Below are 15,400 nucleotides of genomic sequence, written 5' to 3' on the forward strand. Positions count from 1 at the left end.
GCTCGGTCAAGGTTCAAATGTGTGACCTCCCAGTCCCGGAGGCGGACGCCCATCCCTAAGGCCACCGAGCTGGTCTAAGCTTGCCACTCTGCATGAAAGACAGGGCGCACTGAAGAAAATCTGAGACTTTTATTTACGCCGAATGGTTGTGAAAATAGGTATATCAAAGATGGTTGGCTTCATCTCCCTTCACTCACTTTGTCTCTAACCTCTATAATCCCAATTATGTTCTTCATAGGCCACACAGTGAAGCAGGTGATGTGGTTTCGTGTATCAGCAGATGGTTGCAGAGAGTTCACCCATCACACTGACCAAAACCAAATAAGCCTGTCTTATCGTGGACGCACTCGGTAAGGTCGTTTGTAAAAAAATGAAAGAGAGAAAAATGTAATCGTTAAAATAAAAAAGATTGAATTTTTTTCATTTCTGACTTTTTTCTCTTTAATTCCTTTCCTTTCTTTCTTTCCTTTTTCTTTCTTTTTTGCTGTCTTTCCCCCTACTTTTCTTTATATATCTGTATTGTATTGTATTAAACCACACCACCTACATTGGATATTACCGAATCTTACTGCAATATGTATTCTGTGTAGCACTATTTAGTTACTCTATATAACACGTTACAGTGGGCATTTGCACGTCACACTGGGTATTTGTATATTGCATTCTTTTGGCTTTATTATTGTACTGTTCTCAGCTCAAGGATGCTGCTGGAAATGTGAATTTCCCTTCGGGGATGAATAAAGTATCTATCTATCTATCTATCTATCTATCTATCTATCTATCTATCTATCTAGCTATCTATCTATCTATTCCATTTTTGTCCCTTTCTTATGTTTTCTTTCCTATTTTATATTACTTTTTAAACACATCTCCTTCCCTATTTTTGTCTTTATATGTAAAGTTCGGTAAAAATTGAAAGAAAAGGGTGCTTTCAGCTTAGTTTCAGTCTTCGGAGTATGTATGCTTTCTTGGACTCATGTTTGGTTGCACTACACATTACAGCGACATCTAGAGGACAAAAACACTGTCCCGTTAAAAACAGCGGAATGTTTTTAAAGTGCTGTTCTGTGGAAAAACTCATTTGGCCCACCCTCACAAATTCTAGCTTTTGCGGCCCCCAACTCATTTTTGAGACACCTGTTTTAGAGGTAGATTGAGTGTAATAAATTCACGCTTCAACGCGACAAAGATCCCTGGTTTGGCAAGAATGGGAAAGGTGGGCCAGAGCATGGTACAATTGCCCGGCGATACCACAGCACATGATAACACGTATGGACATTTGATATACTGTATATATAACGAGTGAGCAGTGCTGCTAAACAGACAAAAAGCCTGTCTGTCATGATGTCGTGTTCGTGTATTTTGGAGAAACCTGGACCCTTAACTATTTGGTAGAAAAATAAAAAAGCCTTTTTTCCATTATATTGGTTTGACTGTTTTTATTTTAACCAGAAGGTTAACGCCAAAATATATTTATTTTACTTTTTAGTTATACACCTCTAGCATCAATAAATGCAAATGCAAGCCATGTGTAAGATTTGTATGTCCACATTAAACAAAATGAGTGTTATTTAGCTGCACAGTGGAAAACTGGTTAGCACGCCCCTCACTCATTTCTGAGGTCCCGGGTTCAATTCCAGTTACCAGCCTCCCTGTGTGGAGTTTTCATGCGCCTCCGGTTATTCTCCAGGCACTCAGGTTGATTGGCAAGTACAAATTGTCCCTTGGTGTGAGTTATTGAATGAGTTGTGTGTCTCTGTCTGCCTTGTGACTGGCTGGCAACCAGTTCAGGTTATCCCCTGCCCACTGCCCGAGAACAGTTGGGATGGGCTCCAGCATCCCCCTACCCTATGAAGATGAGCAGTTATGAACATGGATGGATGGAGTTATATTTTTTTATTTCTATAGATTGCATTTATTTGTAAAATGTTGTATTAACACTTTCTTTGGAGCAGGTTACATTTTTAGTATATGCTGCGGACCGCTAAAATATTGTCAGTGTGTCACAAATGGCCCCTTAGCTGTAGTTTGTGCACCGCTGTTATGGAAGACTCTAATTTCTGGTTTATGTCCATCGTCAGACCTGCTTATTTTGTCCAAGATTATGAGTGAAATGCGGTCAAAACATAAAGATAAAGACAATCAACCATTGACATTAGCAGATACCAAATTTGGATTCCTCTTTTAATGATGCCTTTTACAAAACTGAAGAAAAAAAACATAAGAAAAACAATGTTATCGTAACATGTCCGAAAAGTAGGAAGAAGCATATGCTTATTTTATCCTACCCCTTCGACTCTCTTAATAATTGTGTCTTATGTCTTGATTTTATTTGCAAGATAAGGGGGAAAAAACACACCAAAAACAACTAAATAAAACATGCCAAGGGGAAAACAGAAAGTTACATAAAAATGCCACAATGTTTGCAATTATTAATGGTTTTAATGGCCTTCTGCTACTTAGAAAGCATTATGGATAGCATGTATGGTTTCCCTTCACAGTGGAAGGCAATGAAAGAAATGTTTCTATCACTGAATTTGCATTTATGAGTGTAGAATTTGGTGAGGATATGAGGATGATGAGGATAAGATTGACAATAAAGGTTTCCTTCGGCCTCTACTGACATGTCTCTGAGTCATATATAACAAGTATGATCCATCCATCCATTATCTGCACTGCTTTTCCTCAGTAGCGTCGCAGGGGTGCTGGTGCCCATCCCAGCCATCTCCAGGTAGTGGGCAGGGGACACCCTGATCTGGTTGCCATTCATTCACAGGGCACATGGAGACAGACAACTCACTCACTCATTCACACCTAGGGACAATTTGGACCAGTCAATTAACCTGATATGCATGTTTTTGGAATATAGGGAGAAACGCAAGAATATGTACTCATGAAAAGACCATATATGGCTCGAGAGCCATAAGTTCCTGACTCCTGAACTAGATCCTTTACACCGGCTGCTGCATCTGTTTCAGTTCCGCTGCCAAAGGTTTCTGCAAGTTGGTTTTTTTTTTCAATTTCTTTCGGGTTCCACTTACAGACTTTTATGAAGCTAATTAAATTAGAAGAAGCAGGCAGAAAGGCAGAGGTCAAAATATTATGCAAAATGTTCTGACGAAATAACGCCATTTGTGAAATGATCCAATGCATGACTTTACATCAGTTGAAACTTTACAAGGCTCATTCCTCTTATTAAGTGCCATTTGAGTCCCAGTGACATAATATGGTATGTTTTCTTTAAAAGTGGGCTTATACTTACTTTTAAAAGATGTTCTTGTATGTTTAACTGTCCTCCACCATAGGACACACTGGTATATATACAGGATAAATGAATTCTGAATACATTATTTTGATTGTCGAACAAGTACGCTAAAATGCTACATCCCCAGTCAGGTTGGAGGGATTTCTGTTACAAATGTAAGTGAGAAAAATGTCATGTCATGTTTATTATTAATCTGGAGTAAAATGTCTCAAAAATTGAATCTGCCTTGCAGCTACATTGGTGGAAGCTACTCCAGCTGTTCGGTCCAAATTCGAGCTGTCAAGCTGAGCGATGCAGGCCAGTACCACTTCAGGTTTGAGACGGACCAACCTTTGGGAAGATGGACCTCTCCAGACACCATCAGTCTAGACATAACAGGTTGTTTTTAGCTCGCAAAAAGAGATGATTATGCTATGATAGACTGTTAAAGGGATACCCACATTTTAAAACATACCAATTGTGAGAAAACAGTACATGTTTTTGCATAAAATTTACATATATTTCATAACTATATTCCATTTATTTTCCAAGATAACACATTTTGAAAACTGCCTGTCTCGGCTGTGACGTCATCAGAGTAACATCGGCACTGTATTTGGTCTACGTGTTAATTATTCGAAGAGTTTGCTAGGGTTTTAAGCTTTGCTAAATGTTTCAAGAATTCATAGGCATTGTGTTGCAGGTGGATGCTGCAACGTACAACAAAGGGTAAGCAGCTAAAATTAGACAAACTGTCAAAAATAACCCACCACGCCGGAAATAAACCAATGGACATGGCTAGCTGGCTGGTAAAGAGGGCTAAACGTGCTGGCAAACCAAAAACATACAGTAAGCAGCCAGGCTGACCAGAAAAACCAACAACGAGCAACAAACATGAAACCCAGCCAAAAATATACCAATAGAGACGGCTGCCAAATGAGAGCTTACCAGCTCCTAAAGATGGCTAATCGGATCTGATTGGGTAAAAACAAATAGTCTGGCCGACTAAAAACATGCAGTAAGCAGCCAGGCTAACCGGGAACCAACAACAAAAAGCAGATATGGCAACAAACACAAACCTAGCTAAAATAAACCAATGCTGGCTGCTAACGGGAGTTAATGTGGACCAACCTGTAGAACACATTTGAGTTTTTTAGCTTCACCTGTTAAACATCCCCTCCTTTGAGCCCTTTCTTTTTATTACAAAAGCAGACCTTCCCCTCATCGGTGTGGATATCAAAGAACAGCAACATGATTGGCCAATAGTGACGATGATGTACAGCAGGGGCGTCAAACTCATTTAAGCTCAGGACACACACGATAGAACCAACATTCTCTCGGGGGCCTCACTTGTAGATTGAGAAAGAAAAAAAAGAGAGAAAGAAATAAGAGAAAGAGAGGGAGAGAAAAAGAGAGAGGGTGGAACAAGGAAATAGATTGTAAATATTTGTAGTATTTCTGCAGTGAGAATTTTGTAGTATTTCTTTAGTTTTTTTATAGTATCACTGTACTTTTATTTTGAATTCTCATGTACTATTTCTACAGTAGTATTTTGTAGTATTTTCATAGTACATATTTTGTAGTATATCTGTTGTATTTTTGTAGTATTATTGTAGTTGTATATTTGTAGAATTTCTGTCGTAATATATCTGTATTAGTATTTTGTGTCATAATATTACTCTGGTAGTATTTTTGTAGTATTCTTGTAGTTGTATATTTGTAGAATTTCTGTCGCAATATATCTGTATTAGTATTTTGTATCATAGTATTACTCTGGTAGTATTTCTGCAGTATATCCATAGCATTTTTCTTCTCATCAGAATGAAGATGAAATAATACTTCAGGTCCGTGTTTTTAGCACAAAATTTGATATTTGGTTTTATATTAATTTTGTAGAACTTAATTTTCTTGCAGAAACACAAAAGGACTACGGGGGACAAAGTTGGAACCAAATACAAGTTTTATTGTTAGTACTATATTTACTATTTCAAATATCTTCATTATAATTTGACTAATTTCTGTTTGATTAAGAAAGCCTGACAGGCTGCATGTGGCCCGCGGGCCGTAGTATGCCCACCTCTAAACTGTGTGCTCAGCACTCCCAAAGCTCTGAACCCAAAATCCCCCCTGTTTTGCTGTATGTCAGACCTCCAGGTCCAGCTGCATCCATCCAAGTCAGCCAACATGTACGGTATGGCAGAAACTGTGTTTGTGGGTTGCCAGGCCACAGGATGTGCTGCCGCGGGAAGGAGCCTCGCATTGTACAGGTGATTCCATGCCAGTGTGCAACTTACTCCCGTATTTTTTTACGACCATAGGGAGCACCGTGTTAAAAGGCGCAGTCCCCGTAGCTGGTTCTATTTCTGTATTTAACACTACACAGGGCGCATCGCACGATAGGGCGCATCGCACGATAGGGCGCATCGCACGATAGGGCGCATCGCACGATAGGGCGCATCGCACGATAGGGCGCGGGTGCCCTTCGCGTGGCCGCCTTACAACAACACAGACAAGCATACAAGTGCGCGCATTTAAAAATACACATTGAATACAAAGTAAAACACACAGCTAGGACAAAATTTCAAGAAAATGTTGTCAGTTTTATCTAGAGGAGAAAAGACTTGCATCCACGATCCGATGATTGTCGGTCACGGGTAGCAGATAGCAGGAACGCGGAAGTGGCACTTCCGTGTCGAGCGAAGGTAGTCGTTGACAGCGAGAAAACAAGTCGATGGCCGGTGCGGAGGAGCAAAAATGTAAACGGGTCCATAAAAAGAGGTCAGCAACAGGTATCAGACAGAAAACAGGGAAGGATAGAGTCGGAGAGTCACAAAAGCTTGCCTAGCTGGGAGCAAAGGTTCGCAGACGATCCGACGAGTGTTGTCAGGAAGGCGGGGGTTTAAAAAAGAAGAAGGAACCAATCAGCGTCCGCGGCTGTTGGCGCCAACGGAGCAGACTCAGTGATGCCCCGCATCAATAATCATGACATATAATGGCAATATTTCACCGCAATTGCGAGTCAATACCCTCGGTTTGGACAAAATTCAACATATTACCTATTGTTTTCTTTTATTGATGTTCACTATGTTTTGTGTACTGTTACCCAATGCTAAATCTATCCTGGAATGGGGATTACCACTTGAGAGCCCCCTTCTCAAGGTTTCTTATTCTCCTCGTGCTGAGGTTTTGAGTTTTTCCATGCCCGCATGTTGGTTTAAGATCAGGGGATGGTGTCATTGTAACCTGTGCAGTCCTTTGAGATATTTTGTGGTTAAGGGCTATACAAATAAATGTAACTTGACTTGACTAAGCTATGTGTTTTTTATGATTTACCATGAATGAGTACAAATGCTAATATTAGCTCCGGACGTTAGCTTACCCTGTTAGCTTAATATCCAGCAGTTGGAACCATTTCGATCTTGTTCCGTTAATCACCCATTAGATTCGTTCAACTGCACTTTGCCAACTGCGAAATTACAGGTAGCCATAACTGAAAAAAAATGTTTTTTTAAAGATGATACATGGACACACAATGGCGGAAATTTGCTGTGGATAAAAGTCTCTGGGTTCAGAGGTGACTGCCTCGCTGACTAATCAGTGGTTGGCAGTTACATTTTATTCCCCAGGACTGTGTTTTGGAACTTTGACGGAGGTGGTACAAAAACGGTCCCGCCGGGGACCTAGAGCCAGATACTTTTTCGTAACGGAAAACCAAGAAAGGCGAGGCGAAGAGAGGCCAGGCGTGTAACCGTTTAGTGGAAAACCGTCATAGTTTCAAAACGGGCAGCCAACTCTAAGGCCACTGAACTGGTCTACTTCCACGACTTTGCATGACACACCAGGTGCAACGCACAATAGGGCGCACCTCACAATTTGAAGAAAATCCGTGACTTTTATGTGCGCCTTGTGGTCATGAAAATACGGTATTACTCAAAAATGATTTGCTAAAAAAAAACTGTCATGATATGCTTTAACAACAGAAATGGTTTAAACCTGGGCTCTTTTGATAAATGGATGATCATCAACCAGTTCAACCAAGTCCACGTCGGAACGTACGTCTGTCGACCAATTCCGCCACAGAACGTGCAGTCACCAGCCCGCATTCTGGCTCTTGGTCGTAAGTAATAGTAATCAACGTTCACTTACCTTCTTGTTTAAGTTTTGCCATTTAAGACACAGGTCTTCTAAAAAAACACGGGAAAAACATACATTAAAATAAGTAAAACAAAAGACATAGATGAGCAGTCTCTGAAATTGAAAGATTGATGCATTTTGCTGCAATATCATTAATATGAGTCCAAATCTGGCTCATTTTCTGCTTTTTATACATACTGTCACAAGCCAGAAACGGAGAAATTACCCAATAGCGTTCGTTTTTACTCAGTTTTATTGAGAAAGAGAGCAGTGCTTGATTCCACGATCCGATGATCGTCGGAAACGGGTGGCTGATGGCAGGAACGCGAAAGTGGCACTTCCATGTCGAGCGAGGATAGTCGTAGGCAGCGGGAAAGCTGGTCGATAGCCGGGACGGGGGAGCAAGGGCGGTAACGAGTCCAGAAAAAAGGTCGGCAACAGGTATCAGGCAGGAAACAGGGCTAAACAGGTCGATGGCCGGAACGGAGGAGCAAGGCAGAAACGGGTCCGGAAACAGGTCGGCAACAGGTATCAGGCAGGAGAAACAGGGCAGGAGAATGTCGGAAGGTACAGAGCTTGCCTAGCTGAAAGCATAGGTTCGCAGACGGTCTGACAGCTTCCTTTTGGGAGACAGGGGTTTAAAAAGGGTCAGGGAGCCAATCGGGAGCAAATCAGGCTAGGGCTGCGACTAGGGCTGTTGGCGCCATCAGGGCAGTCGCAGGTGCCCCGAATCAGCAATCATGACACATACAGTACTTTCTTTCTTTTAATGTCTTCCGTATTGAACTTACTTGTTACCATCACCCTTTCCGTGTGACGTATTGAAGCACCACGTGTTTTGTTTAAGCAGAATGGCAGAATTCGTGTCACTTTATTGACCCTTTGCACTTGTCGTCACGTTTCCTGCTCGCGTCATTGTGGACGTCTAGGACGCTATCATATATCAGCTGTATGAGCGGCAGAGTGTAAACAAACACCAATAACGATGACAGAATAATATAAAAACCGCAATGTTTTCCCATGGTGATTGCTTGCTGTGCTGTTGGCTGTACGAACTGCCAAAGTTCAAAGCCCAACTTGGCCTTTTAATCGTATCCCGTTCGATGAATACAGAAGACGGCGGTGGATAGCTGCAATCAATCGGAAAGACTGAAAATCCTGACAGTACTCCAAGATTTGCAGTGAACATTGTAGCTCATTCTTCTATTCGCGGTTTTCCTAAATGGCACTTTTTGTGCTTTCCAACAAGGTGACACACTTCATCGGACAGCCGCACAATAGTTTGTTTGATTATTCATTGCCAATGATATTGAATAGATTTTGTTGTTGGGAATACAGTTTACTTCCACTTACTGTCATCCAGCATGGTGTCGTTAAGCGGTTAGGTGACGTGTGTGCAAAGGGTCAATAGCAGATCGTAGATCATAGATAGGAAAAGCTCGATATGACAAAAAAAGTACGTGCTAGCTGCAAGATAGCGACTTTAATTCAGTCATCAAAGTCATCAAAAAAACACATTCTTTTGATCCGGTAAGGTTTTCTTCCTTTGATGCAAAAGTGCTTGAAAATTGTTTAAATTTTGCTATTAAAAAGGTTGTACAAAACCCTGAAGAAAGGTAACATCAAAATGAAGCAACGGATATCGTTACTTTCTCTGGTAACTAGTTACTTTTGCTGTAGAGTAATTAAGTTTAGGGCTGGCACAACGAATCGACAAAATCGATTATAATCGATGAATAAAAGCCTTGGCCACGAATTAGATCGTTGATTCGTAGTAGTATCACGTGATTTATGAGCCCGTAAGAACGTTAAATATATGCAAATTAGAGTGCACACCATTTCGTTGTGACACTGGGAATTTTCGTACCATTTTGGTCCAGCAGAGGGCACAAGGGAGTTTTTATAAAAAAGGCGATGCTACATTTTTTTACACACTACATTTTGAACATTGTATCATTTACAAAGTTGGCATGAAAGTTTCAATATAATAGTGTTTGACTGTTTAGTCATAAATGAAATGATCTCCATTTGAAAATGTAATGATTTGCATTTAGATAGCGCTTTTCAAGTCAATGATTTCCCAAAGCGCTTTACAATGTGCTCCACATTTCCCAATAGCGGCCTTGTATTGCAGCCATGTAAGACGCTAACGTGTTATTGGAGGTATTAGGGGTTCAGTGTCTTACCCAAGGACACTTCGACATGTAACATGGACAAGCCGGAATTCGAACTGGGATCCCTTGATCCCAAGACGAGCGCTCTACCTCCTGAGCTACTGCCGCCCCGAAATGGACAAAGTTAAAACAAAGTTAAAACAAAAGTTAAAAAACAAAGTTAACAATTTTCAAGGGAACAGATAGAAATACAAAGAAAAACAATCAGTGTCATGATTGCCCACTGCCTTTACCCAATTGTCTCCCCTCCTATTTAAACTCAGTGCTCTCATTTACTCCTTGTCAGTCCGTCAACGAACCTCTGAACATGCAAGACGTGTATTTTGACTCTGTCCGGTATCCTGCTCGTGTATCCAGTATCCAGTATCAATCCCGTCTATCCCGCCCTGTCCGGTATCTTGCTCCAGTCTCCAGTATCCGGTATTGATCCGGTCCGTCCCGTCCTGTCCGGTATCGTGCTTGTGTATCCAGTATCAGGTATCGATCCCGTCTGTTCCGTCCGGTTTTGCTCTCGTCTGCCTCCGGCCTCCTGTTTTCCTGCGCCTGACTTCTCTGTCTCACTTCTTCCGTCCAGCGTTTGCTGAATCACTGGCGTTTTTGTCCACGTGCATAACTGCCCCATTTTCGTAAAATAAAGCTTTTGTGAAAACGTTACGCGTCTGGGTCCATCGTCTCTCTGGGTACTGACAATCACAAGATAAGTATAAAATAAATAAAGTCAAAAGAAAAATAACGGTAATGACATGTTTAACCCTTCCCAAGGGGCAAATTATTGAGCATATATCATTTTCATATCGATGATGTTTATCACATTCCAAAATTTAAGCCAAAAAACAAATTTGTTGACAAAATTTTCAAAAGTGGGTTTGTTTACGTTTTTGATATGTTTTTTGTGGATAAATAATTTACACGTTAATTGAAATGTATTGCTTTTTTTTGTCTTTTGGATAAGGTAGTAGGAAAAGAGTGTCTTGGAATTTTTAATTGTTTTAAATTCAATATTTTTTTGTTTTGTGCACTATTTTTTTATCCGTCCAAAACTTCAATATTTGAATGAATAGGAGGAAACCGATTCATCGAATTATCGAAAACATAATCGACCGATTCATCGATTATGAAATCAATCGTTAGCAGCCCAAATCAAGTTACTAACTCGGTTACTTTTTGGAAGGAGTTGTGAGTAACTAGTATCGTGCCCAACACTGCTCCTGATTTGAAATGGCTGGAGAACGTAAGAATATGAAGAAGTGCAACGGACAGAATTGTTTTACTTTGTGATAATTAAGTAACATAAGAGGATTCATCTTCTTATTACTTTTTTTTGTTTGACTTCCATTAGATGCTCCTCGTTCCACCTCAATTCAGGTTTCTCCTTCAGGGATGTTGTCAGAGGGTGGGCCAGTCACACTTTTGTGCACTAGCGATGCTGCTCCACCGGTTGAAAGCTTTGCCTGGTTTAAAGGTATTACACACTCTAAAAACACGTCGGTGAAATACAGTGGCGGACTGTGCAGTTTACACCTAGGGCCGTTGCTAGAAATTTGGGAGCCCTAAGCGCAAATGCTTTATGGTGGCGTCTTTTTGGAATACGCACATTAGTCTCGCATCTAATTGGCCAGTGCGCCGGAGCGGTCGCATCCAAAAGGCCAGTGCTTCACATGAGCCGACAAAATAAAATATTCCAACCTAGGAGAGTGCGCCCTTTAAAACAGTGCGCCAAATGGGTTTGGGAAATATGGTACAACAATGAGCTTTTGTATTTTAACATTGACTACCGGCAAGCGACGCATGAGCTTCACCTTGTTTCTTTCATGTTCCCATAGGTGTTCACCAAATTGCGAATGAGGCATAATCGAATATACCACTGGGAGGGAAGGAGGGCACTATAAGACTAGAGATAGGCCGGGGAAACCAACCAGATCCACCCCTTTTGTCTTATTAGCGCAATATAATTAACACTTTTAACACTTTACACTTTTTTTTTCACGACCCTGATTTCTTTTGGTGCCCTCCTGGGCACTTGATGCCCTACACATTGTGCGTTATTTGCGTTTGCGGGGCTACCGCCCTGTTTACACCTACGCCTTCACTCTAGTCTGAAGTAGTGTTTTGTTGTTGTTGTTTTTTTGATAAACGAATGGAATGTACATCTGTAATTATTTCAAGTTATGTTTCCTGTGTATTTTATTCAATGTGTTTTACATAAGAAAAGTAAAGTTTATTCTATTTTTTACATCGTTTTTCTTTAGTCGCCCTGAAGAAGCAATATTTTTAATTCAAATTTGGTTGCGTGATTTTCAGAGATTCTAAATTGCTGAAATTTTACAATAAAAGTAGCTTAGTTTAAAAAAGAGGATTTCTTCTTTCAAGGGAGTGCATGACAGAAAATAAATTAGAAGAACTGCTTTATAACAAGGTCATATGACGAGTCACCAAGACTTGATATTTTGTCAAATTATCAGTGTCAAGACAACAAAAAAGCACTTCATGTTTCGATGTCAACTTCAAAATATCAATTTTTGATAAAACAGATAGTAGGCTGTATCTATTTTGTTTTTTTTGCTACAGACAAGGAGACTGCCAGCATCCCGGACAGTTTTGGACCCCGACTGCACATTTCTCAGCTTAAATATACTGACAGAGGAGAGTACTTTTGTGTGGCGCGCAACTCCCTCGGAACTGAACGCTCCAAGCAAATTCTTCTCGATGTGACATGTAACATGCCTATTTCCCGTCATTCCAAGAATTCTTAGACAAAAAGTAAATGTCTAAATCAGGAATCTCCAACATTTTTCAAGCGTCAGACTACTTTGTGTTACTAATTAGTTACTATGATTTTCGAAAATAGCGACTTCGCTTGATGGCATGCTTAATAGCTAAAAAGGCAGAAGGATAGTTTGCTACAACTGTAAACATATAAAAAAAACTCAAAGGAAGCTAGAAAGGAGGCCAAAATTTAGCTCGGTAACTAGCAAAAAATGTCAAATGTTTTAAGATTGTTGAAAAGCTATGTAGATAACTGGCTAAATAGCTAAAAAGGCAGAGGGATAGTTAGCTAGAAAGGTAAGAAGGTTAAAAAAAAAGGGGGGGGGGGTTAGATAGCTAGCTAGAAAAATAAAAAGCCAAAAGTAAAAAGCTAGAAAAGTAAAAAGCAAAAGCAAGATTGAAAGCTAAAATCAAAGCTAGATAGATAGCTAGAAAGGAGCCCAAAATGTAGCTTGATAATGAGCAAAAAGTAAAATGTTAGCTAAATAGCATGCAGAACAATGTAAAAAGCTAGTAGCTAGCTTGCGAAAAAGCAAAAAAATAAATAAATAACGAAGACAGCTAGCTAGCTAAAAGCTAAAAAAGTTAGCTAAAATATTGCACATTATTTGGTCATTCGCTTAAAAACCCATACATTAGAATTTGTTTTGTTTTATTTCCTGTAAAATCTCATCTCATCTCATTAGCTGCACCGCTTATCCTCAGTAGGGTCGCGGGGGTGCTGGAGCCCATCCCAGCAATCATCGGGCAGTGGGCAGGGGACACCCTGAACTGGTTGCCAGCCAATCACAATCCTGTAAAATCAATCAATAAAAATATGAATACTTAAATGTGTTTAATAAACAAATAGATTCATTTAACTTCTTAAAATAGTAATGAATACAACATGAAACTAGTTTCGAGAATTATTTTTGAATATATTTTTAAGGGAAAATAATTGTGCGCTGGCTCAAAAAAATCTCGAAAAAACACTGTTCTACAACACGTTTCGCCTTGTCCTTTTTTCAGTCCCGCCCAAAGACACCCGAGTGCTGATAACACCGCCTGGCGAGATTCGAGAAGGCTCTTATGTGAACCTCAGCTGTGTTAGCAGAGCCTATCCTCATACCAGCAGGTACTCACTGAATGCCAACAACATTATCGATATCAAGCATTTACTTGGATCGGATCGATACCTTACTCATCCACCAACTTCCTCGAAATGACACTTCTTTGTGTAGATAGCGCAGTCCTTCTGACTCTTCAAGTGCACTAGGCAGCTCAACTGGTTTATGCCTTAGTATTTAACTGAGCGTCACACTTATAGCCCCTCTTCCTACCTGGCCTGCCCGTGCATCCTGCCTGCCAGGCAGGAGAGGGTGCCAAATCTATGCCTATGTCAAGCTGACAGGCAAACAGGAAGCGCAGCACAGATTTTCTATTTCATCTGGAGAAAAGGACAAAGCTAGGTTTCACTTGTGTGGTAAAGTGGTCTGCTACTGTAACAACACCACAAATTAAATTAAGCACTGCAACCAATAATGTAAATGGTCTGCACTTGAATTGCACTTTTTAAGTCAATGAAGACCTTCCAAAGCACTGTACAATGTGATTCACACTTAACTATTCAAACACACTCTCACATACCTATCGGGGGCATTAGGGGTTCAATGTCTTGCCCAAGGACACTTTGACATTTTGATCTGAGAAGCCGGGAACCAAACGTACGACTTCTCGGTCGCAAGATGAGCATTCTACCTACTGCGCTAACATGCAGTACTTTACACTGATCCTGAAAGAAAACCTGCATATCCTTTGTCACTTTGGCAACGAAACTCTATTTCAAAATTTTGCACAATGGAATACATTTTAGTTGTCTTGTTGACATTGCTATACAGTATTTGGATTTTCATTACATCGCTGCTTTTTTGGATTTGACTTTGTTGGCTTTTGTTCCCAAACAGGTAGAATATAAATATTTGTATTCACTTTTTCATACTGTTTATATCTCATCTCATCTCATTAGCTGCACCGCTTATCCTCAGTATGGTCACGGGGGTGCTGGAGCCCATCCCAGCAATCATCAGGCAGTGGGCAGGGGACACCCTGAACTGGTTGCCAGCCAATCGCAGGGCACACAGGGACAGACAACTCACTCGCACATTCACACCTAGGGACAATTTGGACCGGCCAATTCACCTGAAATGCATGTCTTTGGAATGTGGGAGGAAACCGGAGTGCCCGGAGGAAAACCCACGCAAGCACGGGAAGGACATACAAACTCCGCACAGGAAATCCGGTAGCTGGATTTGAACCCACACAGGAGGTTCCCAAGACCTTAGAACTGTGCCGCACACGCGCTAACCACTGCGCCGCCGTGCTACCCTACTGTTTATATGTTTATGGTTATTTAGTACCACAAATGTTTGTGCCGTGGCCACAGTCTTTTACTGGAGTTTATCTCAACATTTGGAAACGTTGGGTATATAGGGATCCGGCTCAAAGGACCAATTAAATGTCAGGTTAAATAAGACATTTTATGCATAAGGTAGCAAGAAAGAAGGTATGCAGATGCTTAAAGCCTTTTCCATGTGGGAGAAACTAGAACAACACATCCGAAAGGTTGCTCACCAACTTCTGATGTCTCTCAGTTTCCCCAACATTTTTATTGAAATTGAAATGTCCCTAATTACAATATGCGTCTTCAAGATTACGGGAGGGTAGAAGAACACTGAGTTAGAAGACGCGTCACACTTGATTTATCTATGGCAAACACACAAATATCCAAAGAACTGAAATTCTGCATCCCATTTACTGCCATGTAAACAATTATTATTGCTATTGGACTAAAAAGCCACCACCCCGCTTCTAATTTAAAGATTATGATACCAAGTGATAGAAGTGTAAAATAAGTCAATGTGCGATAACAATCTGATAATTATTCCTACATGTGTAAAGTGTGATTAGAAACAGAACTCAAGGGAGGAACGGTTTAATTATTCAATGATCATGACATTTCGAGGCAAAAAGTAACGGATCAGTATATATATCGAAGCGACTGTGTATTTACTTGGATTGGATCGATACCGAAAGTCCAAGTATC

At 40.6% G+C, this 15,400-nt stretch overlaps 1 protein-coding gene across 1 annotated transcript in view; it reads left to right on the top strand.

Annotated features, from left to right (window-relative positions):
• LOC148371508 (B-cell receptor CD22) overlaps positions 1–15,400 on the top strand; it is a 30,370-nt gene that overhangs the window by 6,424 nt on the left and 8,546 nt on the right. Inside the window, exons 3-9 of the mRNA XM_088326043.1 lie at positions 239–350; positions 3,498–3,643; positions 5,391–5,511; positions 7,225–7,361; positions 10,892–11,014; positions 12,121–12,267; positions 13,327–13,432. Coding sequence (XP_088182169.1) covers positions 239–350; positions 3,498–3,643; positions 5,391–5,511; positions 7,225–7,361; positions 10,892–11,014; positions 12,121–12,267; positions 13,327–13,432 — 892 coding nt within the window. The remainder of the gene's footprint in view (positions 1–238; positions 351–3,497; positions 3,644–5,390; positions 5,512–7,224; positions 7,362–10,891; positions 11,015–12,120; positions 12,268–13,326; positions 13,433–15,400) is intronic.

The sequence above is a fragment of the Urocampus carinirostris genome, chromosome 2, assembly GCF_059441175.1.
Source record: "Urocampus carinirostris isolate Australia breed hairy pipefish chromosome 2, RoL_Ucar_1.0, whole genome shotgun sequence".
NCBI lineage: Eukaryota > Metazoa > Chordata > Actinopteri > Syngnathiformes > Syngnathidae > Urocampus > Urocampus carinirostris.